This window comes from Oncorhynchus clarkii, chromosome 23 (assembly GCF_045791955.1).
Source record: "Oncorhynchus clarkii lewisi isolate Uvic-CL-2024 chromosome 23, UVic_Ocla_1.0, whole genome shotgun sequence".
Taxonomy (NCBI): domain Eukaryota; kingdom Metazoa; phylum Chordata; class Actinopteri; order Salmoniformes; family Salmonidae; genus Oncorhynchus; species Oncorhynchus clarkii.
The window spans coordinates 29,904,625-29,918,638 of record NC_092169.1 but is presented as its reverse complement, the minus strand read 5'-3'; the positions used below and the strand labels follow the sequence as shown (position 1 = coordinate 29,918,638).

Below are 14,014 nucleotides of genomic sequence, written 5' to 3'. Positions count from 1 at the left end.
GAGAGGGTCCAGAATGTCTAGCCCAGCTGATTTGTACGGGTCCAGGTTTTGCAGCTCTTTCAGAACATCTGCTGTCTGGATTTGGGTGAAGGAGGGGGGGGGGGGCTGTTGGCCGGGGTTGGAGTAGCCAGGAGGCAGGCATGGCCAGCCATTGAGAAATGCTTATTGAAATTATCATGGATTTATCAGTGGTGACCGTGTTACCTAGCCTCAGTGCAGTGGGCAGCTGGGAGGAGGTGCTCTTGTTCTCCATGGACTTTACAGTGTCCCAGAACTTTTTGGAGTTAGAGCTACAGGATGCGTATTTCTGCTTGAAAAAGCTAACCTTTGCTTTCCTGACTAACTGCGTGTAATGGTTCCTGACTTCCCTGAACAGTTGCATATCATGGGGACTATTCGATGCTATTGCAGTCTGCCACAGGATGTGTTTTTGCTGGTCAAGGGCAGCCAGGTCTGGAGTGAACCAAGGGCTATATCTGTTCTTAGTTCTGCATTTTTTGAACGGGGCATGCTTATCTAAGATGGTGAGGAAATTACTTTTAAAGAATGACCAGGCATCCTCGACTGACGGGATGAGGTCGATATCCTTCCAGGATACCCGGGCCAGGTCGATTAGAAAGGCCTGCTGGCAGGGAGCGTCTGACAGTATGAGGGGTGGTCGTTTGACCGCAGACCCATAGCGGATACAGGCAATGAGGCAGTGATCACTGAGATCCTGATTGAAAACAGCAGAGGTGTATTTGGAGGGCAAGTTGGTCAGGATAATGGCTATGAGGGTGCCCATGTTAATGGATTTAGGGTTGTACCTGGTGGGTTCCTTGATGATTTGTGTGAGATTGAGGGCATCTAGCTTAGATTGTAGGACTGCCGGGGTGTTAAGCATATCCCAGTTTAGGTCACCTAACAGAACGAACTCTGAAGATAGATGGGGAGCGATCAATTCACAAATGGTGTCCAGGGCACAGCTGGGAGCAGCGGGGCGTTGATAGCAGGCGGCAACAGTGAGAGACTTATTTCTGGAGAGGTACATTTTTTAAATAAGAAGTTCAAACTGTTTGGGTATAGACCTGGAAAGTATGACAGAACTTTGCAAGCTATCTCTGCAGTAGATTGTAACTCCTCCCCCTTTGGCAGTTCTATCTTGATGGAAAATGTTTTAGCTGGGTTTGGAAATCTCAGAATTGTTGGTGGCCTTCCTAAGCCAGGATTCAAACTGGCTTAGTAAACTAAAACAATGATAACTAACCTAAACAACAGTATACAAGGCATATTGACATATGAGAGAGACATACAGCGAGTGACTGACAATCGAATGGTACTTTCAAGCAACCACAAAAAGCTACAGTCACGGGACAAAGATTTACATCCTAAATTATTACTCAGCCCAAGTCATTCTAAATGGAGAAAAAAGTTTTGTGCGCAAGCAAAGTCTGCCAACAGTACTAATATAATCTGTTAGTGGAATTTAAAAGGATTAACTATTGATATATATTTTTTGGCTTAGTGGCAAGCATGTGAAATTATTTATTTCAGGTGAACTTCGGTAACTACAATGCTATCATGAGTTTCTTGAATGTGAACCAGAACCACTGGAAGGTCATTGTGAGTAAAATCCTTTTTCCAAAATTGATTTAGGTATATTTTTGTGAAGGGGTATGAGGGTTGTAATATGGGTCATTTAATAGTAAAATCATTTAAGGTGTCAATACATTTCTATATTGCTTCCCAAGTATCTGCATGAACCATCAGGCCAAGTGTTGTCACGCCCTGACCTTAGAGAGCCTTTTTATGTCTCTATTTTGGTTTGGTCAGAGTGTGATTTGGGTGGGCATTCTATGTTCTTTATTTCTATGTTTTGTGTTTCTATGTTTTTGCAGGGTATGGTTCTCAATCAGTCTGTCTATCTTTGTCTCTGATTGGGAATCATACTTAGGCAGCCTGTTTTAGCCACCTTAGGTTGTGGGATGCTTTTGTTGTTGTTTTGTTAGCTCTGTCAACTGCGTTTATTTTCAGCAAACTTAACATGTGTAAATATTTGTATGAAGATAACAAGATTCAACAACTGAGATATAAACCGAACAAGTTCCACAGACATGTGACTAACAGAAACGGAATAATGTGTCCCTGAACAAAGGGGGAGTCAAAAGCAAAAGTAACAGTCAGTATCTGGTGTGATCACCAGCTGTACTGCAGTGCATCTCCTTCTCATGCACTGCACCAGATCTGCCAGTTCTTGCTGTGAGATATTACCCCACTCTTCCACCAAGGCACCTGCAAGTTTCTGGGGGGAATAGCCCTAGCCCTCACCCTCCGATCCAACAGGTCCCAGACGTGCTTAATGGGATTGCTGGCCATGACAGAACACTGACATTCCTGTCTTGCAGGAAATCAGGCAAAGAACAAGCAGTATGGCTGCTGGCATTGTCATGCTGGAGGGTCATGTCAGGATGAGCCTGCGGGAAGGGTACCACATGAGGGAGGATGTCTTCCCTATAACGCACAGCGTTGAGATTGCCTGCAATGACAACAAGCCCAGTCCGATGATGCTGTGACACACCGCCTCAGACCATGACGGACCCTCCACCTCCAAATCGATCCCGCTCTAGAGTACAGGCCTCGGTGTAACGCTCATTCAATTTGCAATTTATTGCCCTGGCCACATCTGCAGTCCTCATGCCTCCTTGCAGCATGCCTAAGGCACATTCACGCAGATGAGCAGGGACCCCAGGCATCTTTATTTTGGTGTTTTCATGTTCATTAATTGTTTATGGTTCATTGAACAAGCATGGGAAACAGTGTTTAAACCCTTTACAATGATTTTTACGAATTATCTTTGAACGACAGGGTCCTGAAAAAGGGACGTTTCTTTTTTTGATGAATTTATATAGAAAAACTCTAATACATTATCCTATTACTGTAAAAATGTATCTTATAATGACCATAACATTTACCCCAAAATTAATAGCAATGGCTAACAGTGTAGTTTCATGTTATCACATGTTGAACCACATGATTTCACATGTGGAAAATTGCATGATTTCACACGTGAAACATGACATTTCACAAGGGAAATCATGTAAAAACTTGTTTTTGGAACACTTTACATGTGACATTTCACATGTGGTGAACGCGTCTGCTTTTGAAGCACTTTACATGTTTTTAAATGTGCAATTCCATGTTATCGCTGTTCAGCTAAAATATTACCCCACCTGTGATTTGAACTCACTCACAACCGCTGGATTTGATTCGCTGATCTTTCTGCAGCACCACAAAGCCTTTAGCAGTCCTTTAAACATTCATTACCTATAATACATCTCTGCACTTATCAGAAGCGTGCCATCTGCACTGCTATTTTAGCTATCAGTTATTCTGACTATTCTCTCATTCATTGATTTATTTGACTTATTTCAGAAATTTCAGGGTTTGCTGTACAGGTGTCTAATGTTGGTGTGGCATATTATTCTGTTTTAATGATACTCCTGAATCACTATGATAAATATAATAGTTTTTCTTGAGTGTATTTTTAACAAAGCTGAGATTTACTTTGAAGTCTAAAGTGTAGGAATATAGGTGAAATCAGTATCTGACAGATATGGTGGCATAGCAAGAATATTGGCACGAGGTGAACCAAGAGGTTGTGAGTTCAAACCCAAAGTAAAGACATGTTGAAAAAGTTAGTTGAAAGCACTGTGTATATAGCCTTGTTATGTATTGTGTTACATTGATTAGATTTTTTTAACTTTAGGTTATTTAGTAAATATTTTATCAACTCTATTTCTCTAACTGCATTGTTGGTTAAGGGCTTGTAAGAAAGCTTTCACGGGAAGGTCTACATCTGCTGTATTTGGCACATTTGACTAATTTAATCTGATTTGATTTGATCACAACTCTTTTTTTATTTGCAGTTCATCACCTGTGAAATTTCACGTGAAAATGTTAATCTACATGTGAAAAGTTTTTGATCACATGTGAAAGTCCATCATATGTGAAGTGTTCCAAAAACACATGGTTTGACATGACTTCACACGTGAAAATCCACGTCATCACATGTGAAGTTTTGTGCAAAACATGTGGAAATGTCACATGTGAAATGGTTTTCCATAAGGGGAGGGAACATGTGGAGAAATGATGATGACAGGGAGAATGAAGAGGAAATACCATTCTTCTGTGTGTCCGAAATGGAACCATATTCCCTTTTTGGTGCACTACTTTCAACCAGGGGCTAAAGGAAAAAAGCTGAACATACAGTAGCTCCGGACATTTCTAGACATTTAAAGTTTCTCCTGTTTCTGTGTTGAATACACTGTGAATGGTACTGAAAGAGAAACACTCCCTCCCACTCATGTTTGAGTTCGGGACACAGAACATTCTTTGAATGATACAATAACTATTGTTATTTTAAATGTTACAATTGTAAAATGGTTTAATGAATCTGCTTCTGACCGTTTATTCTCTCTGTAAGAGAAAATAAACCACCAAGTGTAAATTATTCATTGTTCAAACAAGATTATAAAACATGTATTTTATTTTGTTACTTTTGTTTGAAAGCACACTGCAGTATTGTCTGCAACATGTGCATTACTCATGATACCCCGTCATACCACCAAGTGTCGCTAAAACCAAACACAACTTCAAACTGTGGCCCGGTCGAATTATGTTATTTGGGTTACATACACATAAACTCCTTTCCAAATCCTTTCAGACTATTTTAATACAGACGCTGCTTTTGAAGATGTATATACACAGAGGATACAAAACATTAAGAACACCTGCTTTTTCCATTACATAAACTGACCAGGTGAATCCAGGTGAAAGCTATGATCCCTTATTGATGATACTTGTTAAATCCACTTCAATCAGTGTAGATGAAGGGGAAGAGACAGGTTAAAGAAGGATTTTCAAGCCTTGAGACATGGATTGTGTATGTGTGCCTTTCAGAGGGTGAATGGGCAAGACAAAATATTTAAGTGCCTTTGAACCGGGTAAGGTAGTAGGTTCTAGGTGCATCGGTTTGTGTCGAGAACTGAAACGCTGAGTTTTTCACGCTCAACAGTTTCCCGTGTGTAATCAAGAATGGTCCACCACCCAAAGGCCATCCACCCACCTTGACACAACTGTGGAAAGCATTGGAGTCAACATAGGCCAACATCCATGTGGAACGCTTTTGACACCTTGTAGAGTCTATGCCCCGACGAATTGAGGCTGTGCGTATAATCAGTGTATATTGTAGCAAACGGAGGGAGTGGGAAGTGAACCCGCATCAGCGTGAAAGGCAAAAATCCTACACATTGGCCACCATTCCATTTCTGACACCATCGTAGCGAACTGACGGAGCGGGAAGCGAACCCGTGTCTCAGGCATGAAAGGCAAACACCATAAGATTAACAAATTTGGTATGAATTGTAAAGTGGCTCATAGCAAGGATCGATGCAATATGGTAAACCGACCTTGTCTTGTCTACTGGCAAACTTAATTCTGTCTCCAATAAATTATCAATTTCGCCTAACTACTGATACGGAGTCAGATACCTTTTACTCCCCTGGTGATTAAGGATAGTATGGGAGTAAAGTAATCCTATCCTAGATCTGTGGTACAGTAGCATACGAGTTGTCTCCCTCCGAAGTTCTTCCCCAGAGTTTTGATGCGTGCGGAGGCGGAGCCAAAACGTGGAGGAGTCGCTCGTTCAGCTCGAGTTCGCAGAGGGATTAGTCAAATTGAAAAGGTGTCAGATCCGCTCGAGGTCGCAGAGCGATTAGTCTAAATTGAAAAGGTGTCAGATTCGCTCGAGGTCGCAGAGGGATTAGTCTAAATTGAAAATGTGTCAGATCAGGTCTCCTAGCGCGCGCACGATTCAGTCGTACTGCCTGGCGAGGGTGACATTATTTTCTTGACCTTCAGTAAAACAGGGAGTAGGAAAAGAACTGAATGAAGTCAAGAGTTTGACTTTCAACCACTTATCAGAAAGTCTTCTGGATATTTTTTTCGCTAGCAGCATAACTTCTTTATACACAGATCTTCTGTGCGGTCTGCTCCTTGAGCCTCGGCTCCAAGCACCTGACAAACGCTAGCTGAGCACTACTTTACACTCCTCCAATCCTTCAACAGGGACCGGACAACCTGTGAACACATTTACAATACTGGTAAGATGTTTTGTCTTTGACCTCTTCGTTTGTTTATTATTGAGCAGTCTTGGAAGACCACAAATCAAAATCGGACTAAGCAATTTGCAAATTTGATACAACTTGTCGATAAAACGAGCCCAAATCTAGCTAGCAGCAACGTCCGACGTTCTATTAATTAGTTATTTTCTATCTAGCTAGATCTACCGTTATTATAATAATAATTTATATAATGTTCTGTCCTATTCTGTTCATTTGGTTCTATTCTATTGGGGTTCTAGTCTATTCCTTCGAAGTGTGGCAGGGTTTTCAAACCTCTCCTCGGGGACCCCCCAGACGTTCCATTTATTTGATATAACGTTACTGTACCAGTTTGTTTTCCTAACTACAGGGAAGCCCTCTAGCTATAGCAGCTCCGTGTTTGTTTACAAATGCTCATGTGCCTCCCTCAATGGACAGCTGCTCAGTTTGTTATGATGTTGTTATGACACCCTCTGAACTCTGTGTACTGGGCTTGATGGCAATCAAGAGGAGGGTCATGTACTAGCTGGCAGGCAAGGTGACTGAGTCTGTGACACATTGACATGTATGCCATTACTAGCCACTAGTTATCCAGAACAGAAATCGTATGGGGTAACTTCTGATTGGAATAAAAATGGATTCATGATTGCTGCCTTACATGATGCCTCCTCCCTTCACATACATGTAGCGCCTATCATTCCATATTATCATAGCTAATATGATGTGATCTGTTATTGTACTTGACCGTGTCTACTGCCTATTATTGTGTAGTCTCTACAATGACAGCATATGTGATAACTTAGCCCCACAACCTGATGGTAAACAGAAGCCCTGCTGTAGACAGAGAGACACACCAATAACAGTCCCTCCCAGCACAACCTTCCAGAAGAATGGGAGGAATTTGAATATAATTGAATAGAATGGGATAGAGTAGAATAGAAAACATTGTCTTTCAGAAGGGCATTTCTTTGCAAAGTCTTGCACAGGTGACACAAAAACACATTCAGTTGGAGGTACAAAGGCGGTACAATATTTTCGTGTTTTAGCCCAACACTTTGCCTCCCAGCTCCATTGGGTGTCTTAATTGCTGTTTTGTTTTCGCCCAGAAAACTCCTCTTTTAATTGGATCTGGGTGGCTGCAGCTCTGTGTGTGATCTCAGATATGCCTCATTCACTTGCAGCTGTACAATCCAAAAACCAAACTAATGTATTTTTCTCCTAAAACATTTATCCTGGATATGTTTTGTCCCGTAAGTGCTGCTGGCTGTGTCCCCTGTGATGTAGAATTTGGGCGATGGTATTAAGATGCGGTCACTTCTGCCTTTCAGTGTGCGCCCCAAATGTCACCCTATTCCCTATATAGTGTACTACATTTAGTACACTATAAAGTAGTAGGCTTACACTATGTAGGGAATAGGGTGACATCTGGGACAGAGCCCCCAGTTTACTTCTGTCGGGAAAAGTTTGCAGCTTTTTCCCTGACAATTGGCAGAGTTCCAGACAGCTCCAAGTGAAAAAGACATTTCCTAGAAGTTGAAGGAAAGTGGAAGGAGTTAAGGAGTAGTATTCTGACATGGAATGATCCTAAGATAACATTCCATGGTGAATAGGCTTCCTGAGTGAAAGAAAAACAAACACATTAGATTGGTTTTAGAGAGCCACCCATCCTTAATTATGTTGTAGTTACAACTTGTAATAACACCCAGTGCTTTGCTAATGCTTTTATTAAATAGTAGTGAATGCCCAGCTCATGATGACATGTCTGTGTGTTCTGGTAGGTTTTACTGTTTCAGGTTGGCGGAAACAGCTGAGAACCCAACACACACCTTGCCCTAAGGACAATTCCAGGCAGACTCCATTTGATTTACATCGGGACAGACAACCAGGCCCCATACACAAACACACACTCTGGAAACCAAGCAACAGAAGGCAGAGGAACACAGCCTCTAACAACCAACTACCCCACCTATCTCACCATCTCACCCAGTTGATGCCTAGCCTAACGTAGGCCCGGAGATAAAAATGTTCTCTGCTGGCTGTTCTGGTTGATTCCTATCTGACTGACACACGCAGGCAGACAGACTGGCTGGTTTGGGCGTTTTGTGACGCTCTTCTGTACGTTCATCATCATTGTGTATCCGAAGGAATCAACATGCACCTGACTGGGTAAGGTTGAGGCCTCGAATGCCAAGGACCACTTAGACCCGGTTGCGACAACTGACCTCGTAAGGACCGTGTGTGGTTACTCGTCACTGGTGTGGTGGTCAGTTATGGGTAAGGAACAGGACTTCCTGGTGGCAGTGAAGAGTGGAGACATCCTCCTGGCACACAAACTTCTGGCTAAGGTTAAATGCAACAAAACCAGTGAGTACCTAGACACACACACACACACACACACACACACACACACACACACATCTGCTTTCTCTTTCAATTCCTGATGCAGCCCATGTCTGCCTGTGTTTGTGTTCAGAGCATGTGTATCTGTTGGCTTGATGCAATGTACAGCAGAAGCATTGATAGCCTGTCCCTTATCTGAGTGATATTGTTCTCTGTATCTATATCAAAAGAAAAACGTTGTATTTAAAATAGCAGTATCAGGTTCAACCATCCACCACAACCAATCTAGGGGTCGGACAATTTGGATTTAAATGTAGTCAAACCCCTAACAATATGGCCTAATCTCCAAAACACAGATGCTGGTACTGTACAATATGTCTCAGGGTGTGCCTGGTCAAAAGTAGTGTACTGTATAGGGAATAGGGTGCCATCTCTCTCTCTCTCTCTCTCTCTCTCTCTCTCTCTCTCTCTATGAAACCTCTTTCTTGCTGTTATGTGCCTGTGCTGTGCTTACATCGTGGCTGCTGTTCTGCTCTGCTCGGTGGCAGGCTCAGAGGAACAAGGGCCTGTCCGTAGCACATGGGGTTAGCGTTATCCCTACACATCATGACATGCTGCTAATGCCTTTCAACAGTCAAACACTCATGGGCTAAATGTTTCAATTCTCGGGAAAGGAAATTAGTGGCGTAGTTGTTGCTTTCATTTTTTAATTTGTAGGGCTGGGAATTGCCATGGACCTCACAATATTATATTTTCACGATACTTAGGTGCCGATACGATATGTATTGCAATTCTTACGATTGTCATGATTCTATATGTGTTATGATTCAATACTGGGATTTTATTGGGATTCGATGTTCCAAATATATATATATTTTTTTACCTGACGAAGATCCGTTTCAGACCGAAACATTGTCAATAAAGCAGTGGATTGGGAGCTTTAACAGTATGTGGGCCTTCTTGTTTTATACTAGTATTCTTTATTAGTCCAGCACCTATGTTTTTAAGGATGTGCGTATGACCACAAACTTTTCCAAATATATTGCTCACCATATGTCTGCTGCACAGGGACAAGTGGGAGTCATGAGATTTATTTGCTGTTGATCAGTCATGTTAATAAAATTGCTGAAAACAAATTGGATACCTTTTTAAAAAGTAGATGGTGAACAAGCCATGAAGAAAAAATACTGGACTTTTGGTGTAGGCACAGCAAACTAATGCAAACATAATATCGAGATATTGTCAAAACGATATGGTATATCATCCAAAATAATATCCCAATATGTAACTGTTTCAATTGTTCCCCCCGTCACTATTCATTTGCAGTGTGGTTTATTTCACTTTACCAACTTTCCGGATGTAATGCATTCATCAAAGTGAAATTAGCCAGTTTCACTCTTGGAATATGCTTGTGTGAGTACTCTACTGGAGAAATAGGCTACTTTCTGATGCTTTGCAATGGCTCGTCTGTAATATTTTCCATTTGTAAACGAGTAGTTTAGTATCTCAGGACGATAAGACTTAACATTTGAAGGGCTCTATTTTAACAAACCTAATGCAATGGTAAATCTAAGCGCAGGCGTTAGCGCTATAGGTTCAGGGGTGTGTCAGAAATATTTTTGCTATTTTCACAACTACAATTATCGGCGTGAAAGGGCTGGGTTTTCATGAACAAACACGTTGTGGGTGTGTTGAGGCTTGTGCCCTCACTGGCCAATCAGAATGTGCTCCATGGCTAATAAATATGTGGTTGCTTCAAGTTGTGTATTTCCAGTCTTTTATGTATTCCCTTGGAATCAACTCCAATTCCAATGTTAGTCCGTTTATAGTTTGTCAAATGCCTTACCGAAATGAAATAACAAAATGTAGAGCTATCCTATCTTTGCTAAATACATTAACTTGAACCCATTTGCAGTCCACATTGTTCTAAGTAATTGCATGGCTTCAATAGCATTCACACTGATATAGGGGCTAGGCTTACTGTAAATTACATTATGGCTGACCATGTACATGCCAAACATTGCCAATAAGCCAGATTCAATTCCCTATTGATGAGGCCTAAAAAGAGAACCAATAATTCAAATCAAATTCGAAACAAAAATCAACCACAACTTGTTTTAAATAGGCTATGTCTATATACACTTACAGGCACCATCGTGTCTCCCTGTGGGTATGTAACATTAAAACAGAGCAGACTATGGAGGGTATGTAACATTAAAACAGAGCAGACTATGGAGGGTATGTAACATTAAAACAGAGCAGACTATGGAGGGTATGTAACATTAAAACAGAGCAGACTATGGAGGGTATGTAACATTAAAACAGAGCAGACTATGGAGGGTATGTAACATTAAAACAGAGCAGACTATGGAGGGTATGTAACATTAAAACAGAGCAGACTATGGAGGGTATGTAACATTAAAACAGAGCAGACTATGGAGGGTATGTAACATTAAAACAGAGCAGACTATGAGGGTTTTATGTACAGGACATCCACACTTTTCACAGTAGCTGGATCCAGTATAGATCCAATATAAAGAGAAAGGGAGAAAGTCTGTATACTGCTCCCAAATATATTTTATGAACATAATCGGATCTTACAGATCAGATCGTATTCTCACATCTCCAGGAGTTGCATTGCATGGGCACCACAGAGTTGGCACCATAAAACCAGGAAGGTAAATCATTCTAATAAGTTTGGTTGTAATAAAATGTTTCTAAATACAAAGTATACAGGCATAAAAGCAAATTAGAATGCTTTTGTTCCACTTGCATATGGGCAGTGTGTGTCACAGCTGGATAGGCTGTGTTTCAGCTGAAAAGCCATAACCAACTGCTGACGCTAAAACCAGCTTTTGGTTCGTCTTAAATATCCCTATCAGCGTATATAGCTCCACAGTGATCTGGTACTGTTACTTCCTGTATATAGAGCCGCAGTGATCTGGAACTGGTACTCCCTGTATATTGCGCCACAATGATCTGGTACTGGTACTCCCTGTATGTTGTTCCACAGTGATCTGGTACTGGTGCTCCCTGTATGTTGTTCCACAGTGATCTGGTACTGGTACTCCCTGTATGTTGTTCCACAGTGATCTGGTACTGGTGCTCCTTGTATATTGCTCCACAGTGATCTGGTACTGGTACTCCCTGTATGTTGTTCCACAGTGATCTGGTACTGGTGCTCCTTGTATATTGCTCCACAGTGATCTGGTACTGGTACTCCCTGTATGTTGTTCCACAGTGATCTGGTACTGGTGCTCCCTGTATATTGCTCCACAGTGATCTGGTACTGTTACTCCCTGTAAATAGCTCCACAGTGATCTGATACTGGTATGCCTTGTATATAACTCCATTCTTGTGGATATTATTCCTCTTGTGTTACTAGTTATTTTAAATATTTTTTAACTCTGCATTGTTGGGAAGGGCTCATAAGTAAGCATATCACAGAAAAGTCTACACCCATTGTGTTCGGTGCATGTGACAAATAATATTTTATTTGATTTGACGCGCACACACACACACACACACCATGTCATCACCATTGACCCTATTGGAGGGGTTAAGGATCTGGTCAATGCTACAGTCGTTCATCACCGCAGGAGAGCTGTAAGAATGACAGAATCCCAGATGCTCTGGTCTACACTGGCTGGTATAGCCCTGGCTAGGTGTCAATGAAGTTGAATAGCATGCCTATTGATTATGTGGAGCTGTAAAAGGTCTGTCTGTCTGTCTGATGGATTGGGGTTCAAACCCATTTTTAACTCTGTTAGTCAAGGTGTGAGGGCCAATCAGAAAGAAAGGGAACAGGTGGTAGTAGGTCACCATAGGGCCATAGACCAGGACTGCGTCCCAAATTTCACCTTATTTCATATATATATATATATATATACATACACACACACATTTCATAATATTTCCTATATAGTGCACTACTTTTGATCCATGTCCTATTGAGAGCCCATAGGGCTCTAGTAAAAAGTTGTGCACTAAATAGGGAATAGGTTGCCATTTTGGATGCAGCCCAGTGGTCAGAGACCTGGTAGACCAGAGTCTGGCTTTATCCTGAGTCTGACTGACCATCTGCTGACAGGTCCTGTCTCTCTGTCCTCTCCTAGACTAGCCCAGGCTACATCCCAAATGACACGCTATTCCCTGCATAGTGCACAACTTTTGATCAGAGCTACATAGGGCACAACTTTTGACCAGGGCCCATAGGATAGTGTACTATGTAGGGGATACGGTGTCATTTGGTACGCTACCCTAGTCTGGTCGTCCACTAAGACCCGCTATTATTGACCCAAAGAAGGTCCAAAAATGCAGGCACAACATTTTTGTGGAGGTGACCGATTCATCATGGCGATAGACATACTCACAGTGAACTATTTTATTCAGTAAGCTGATAGTGGACTATAGGAGACAGAATGGAGAGCACGTCCCCAACCACATCGACAGAGCTGTTGTGGAGCAGGACGAGCGCTTCAAGTTCCTTGGCGTCCACATCACTAAGTACTTAATAACCTCTTGAAACTCTGGGGGCGCTATTTCATTTTTGGATGAAAAACGTTCCCGTTTTAAACAAGATATTTTGTCACGAAAAGATGCTCGACTATGCATATAATTGACAGCTTTGGAAAGAAAACACTCCGACGTTTCCAAAACTGCAAAGATATTATCTTTGAGTGCCACAGAACTGATGCTACAGGCGAAACCAAGATGAAATTTCAAACAGGAAATGCCCCAGATTTTGGAGGCGCTGTGTTCCAATGTCTCCTTATATGGCTGTGAATGCGCAAGGAATGAGCCTACACTTTCTGTCGTTTCCCCAAGGTGTTTGCAGCATTGTGACGTATTTGTAGGCATATCATTGGAAAATTGACCATAAGAGACTACATTTACCAGGTGTCCGCTGGGTGTCCTCCGTCAAAACTATTGTGTAATCTCCAGGTGCGTGCATTTTATCATTTGGTTCAGAGGAGAAACCAAACGGCCACGCATGATTTATCATCGAATAGATATGTGAAAAACACCTTGAGGATTGATTCTAAACAACGTTTGCCATGTTTCTGTCGATATTATGGAGTTAATTTGGAAAAAAGTTTGCCATTGTAATGACTGAATTTTCGGGTTTTTTTCTCAGCCAAACGTGATGAACAAAACGGAGCGATTTCTCCTACACAAATAATCTTTTAGGAAAAACTGAACATTTGCTATCTAACTGAGAGTCTCCTTATTGAAAACATCCGAAGTTCGGGGCCTCCCGGGTGGCGCAGTGGTTAAGGGCGCTGTACTGCAGCGCCAGCTGTGCCATCAGAGTTCCTGGGTTCGCGCCCAGGCTCTGTCGTAACCGGCCGCGACCGGGAGGTCCGTGGGGCGACGCACAATTGGCCTAGTGTCTCCCGGGTTAGGGAGGGCTTGGTCGGTAGGGGTGTCCTTGTCTCATCGCGCACCAGTGACTCCTGTGGCGGGCTGGGCGCAGTGTGCGCTAACCAAGGTGGCCAGGTGCACGGTGTTTCCTCCGGCGCATTGGTGCGGCT

General features: G+C 42.2%; 1 protein-coding gene across 3 annotated transcripts in view; it reads left to right on the top strand.

Moving 5' to 3' along the window:
• Window positions 1–5,727: 5,727 nt before the first annotated feature.
• Window positions 5,728–14,014, top strand: part of LOC139381390 (caskin-2-like) — an 81,129-nt gene continuing 72,842 nt past the window's right edge. Inside the window, exons 1-2 of one of the 3 annotated variants that reach the window (XM_071124879.1) lie at window positions 5,728–6,140; window positions 7,919–8,504. In XM_071124879.1, the coding sequence (XP_070980980.1) occupies window positions 8,411–8,504 (94 nt within the window). In that variant the 5' untranslated portion in view covers window positions 5,728–6,140; window positions 7,919–8,410. Of the gene's footprint in view, window positions 6,141–7,918; window positions 8,505–14,014 lie in introns of those variants that run through there. The other 2 variants (XM_071124877.1, XM_071124880.1) reach the window with 2 other exon arrangements.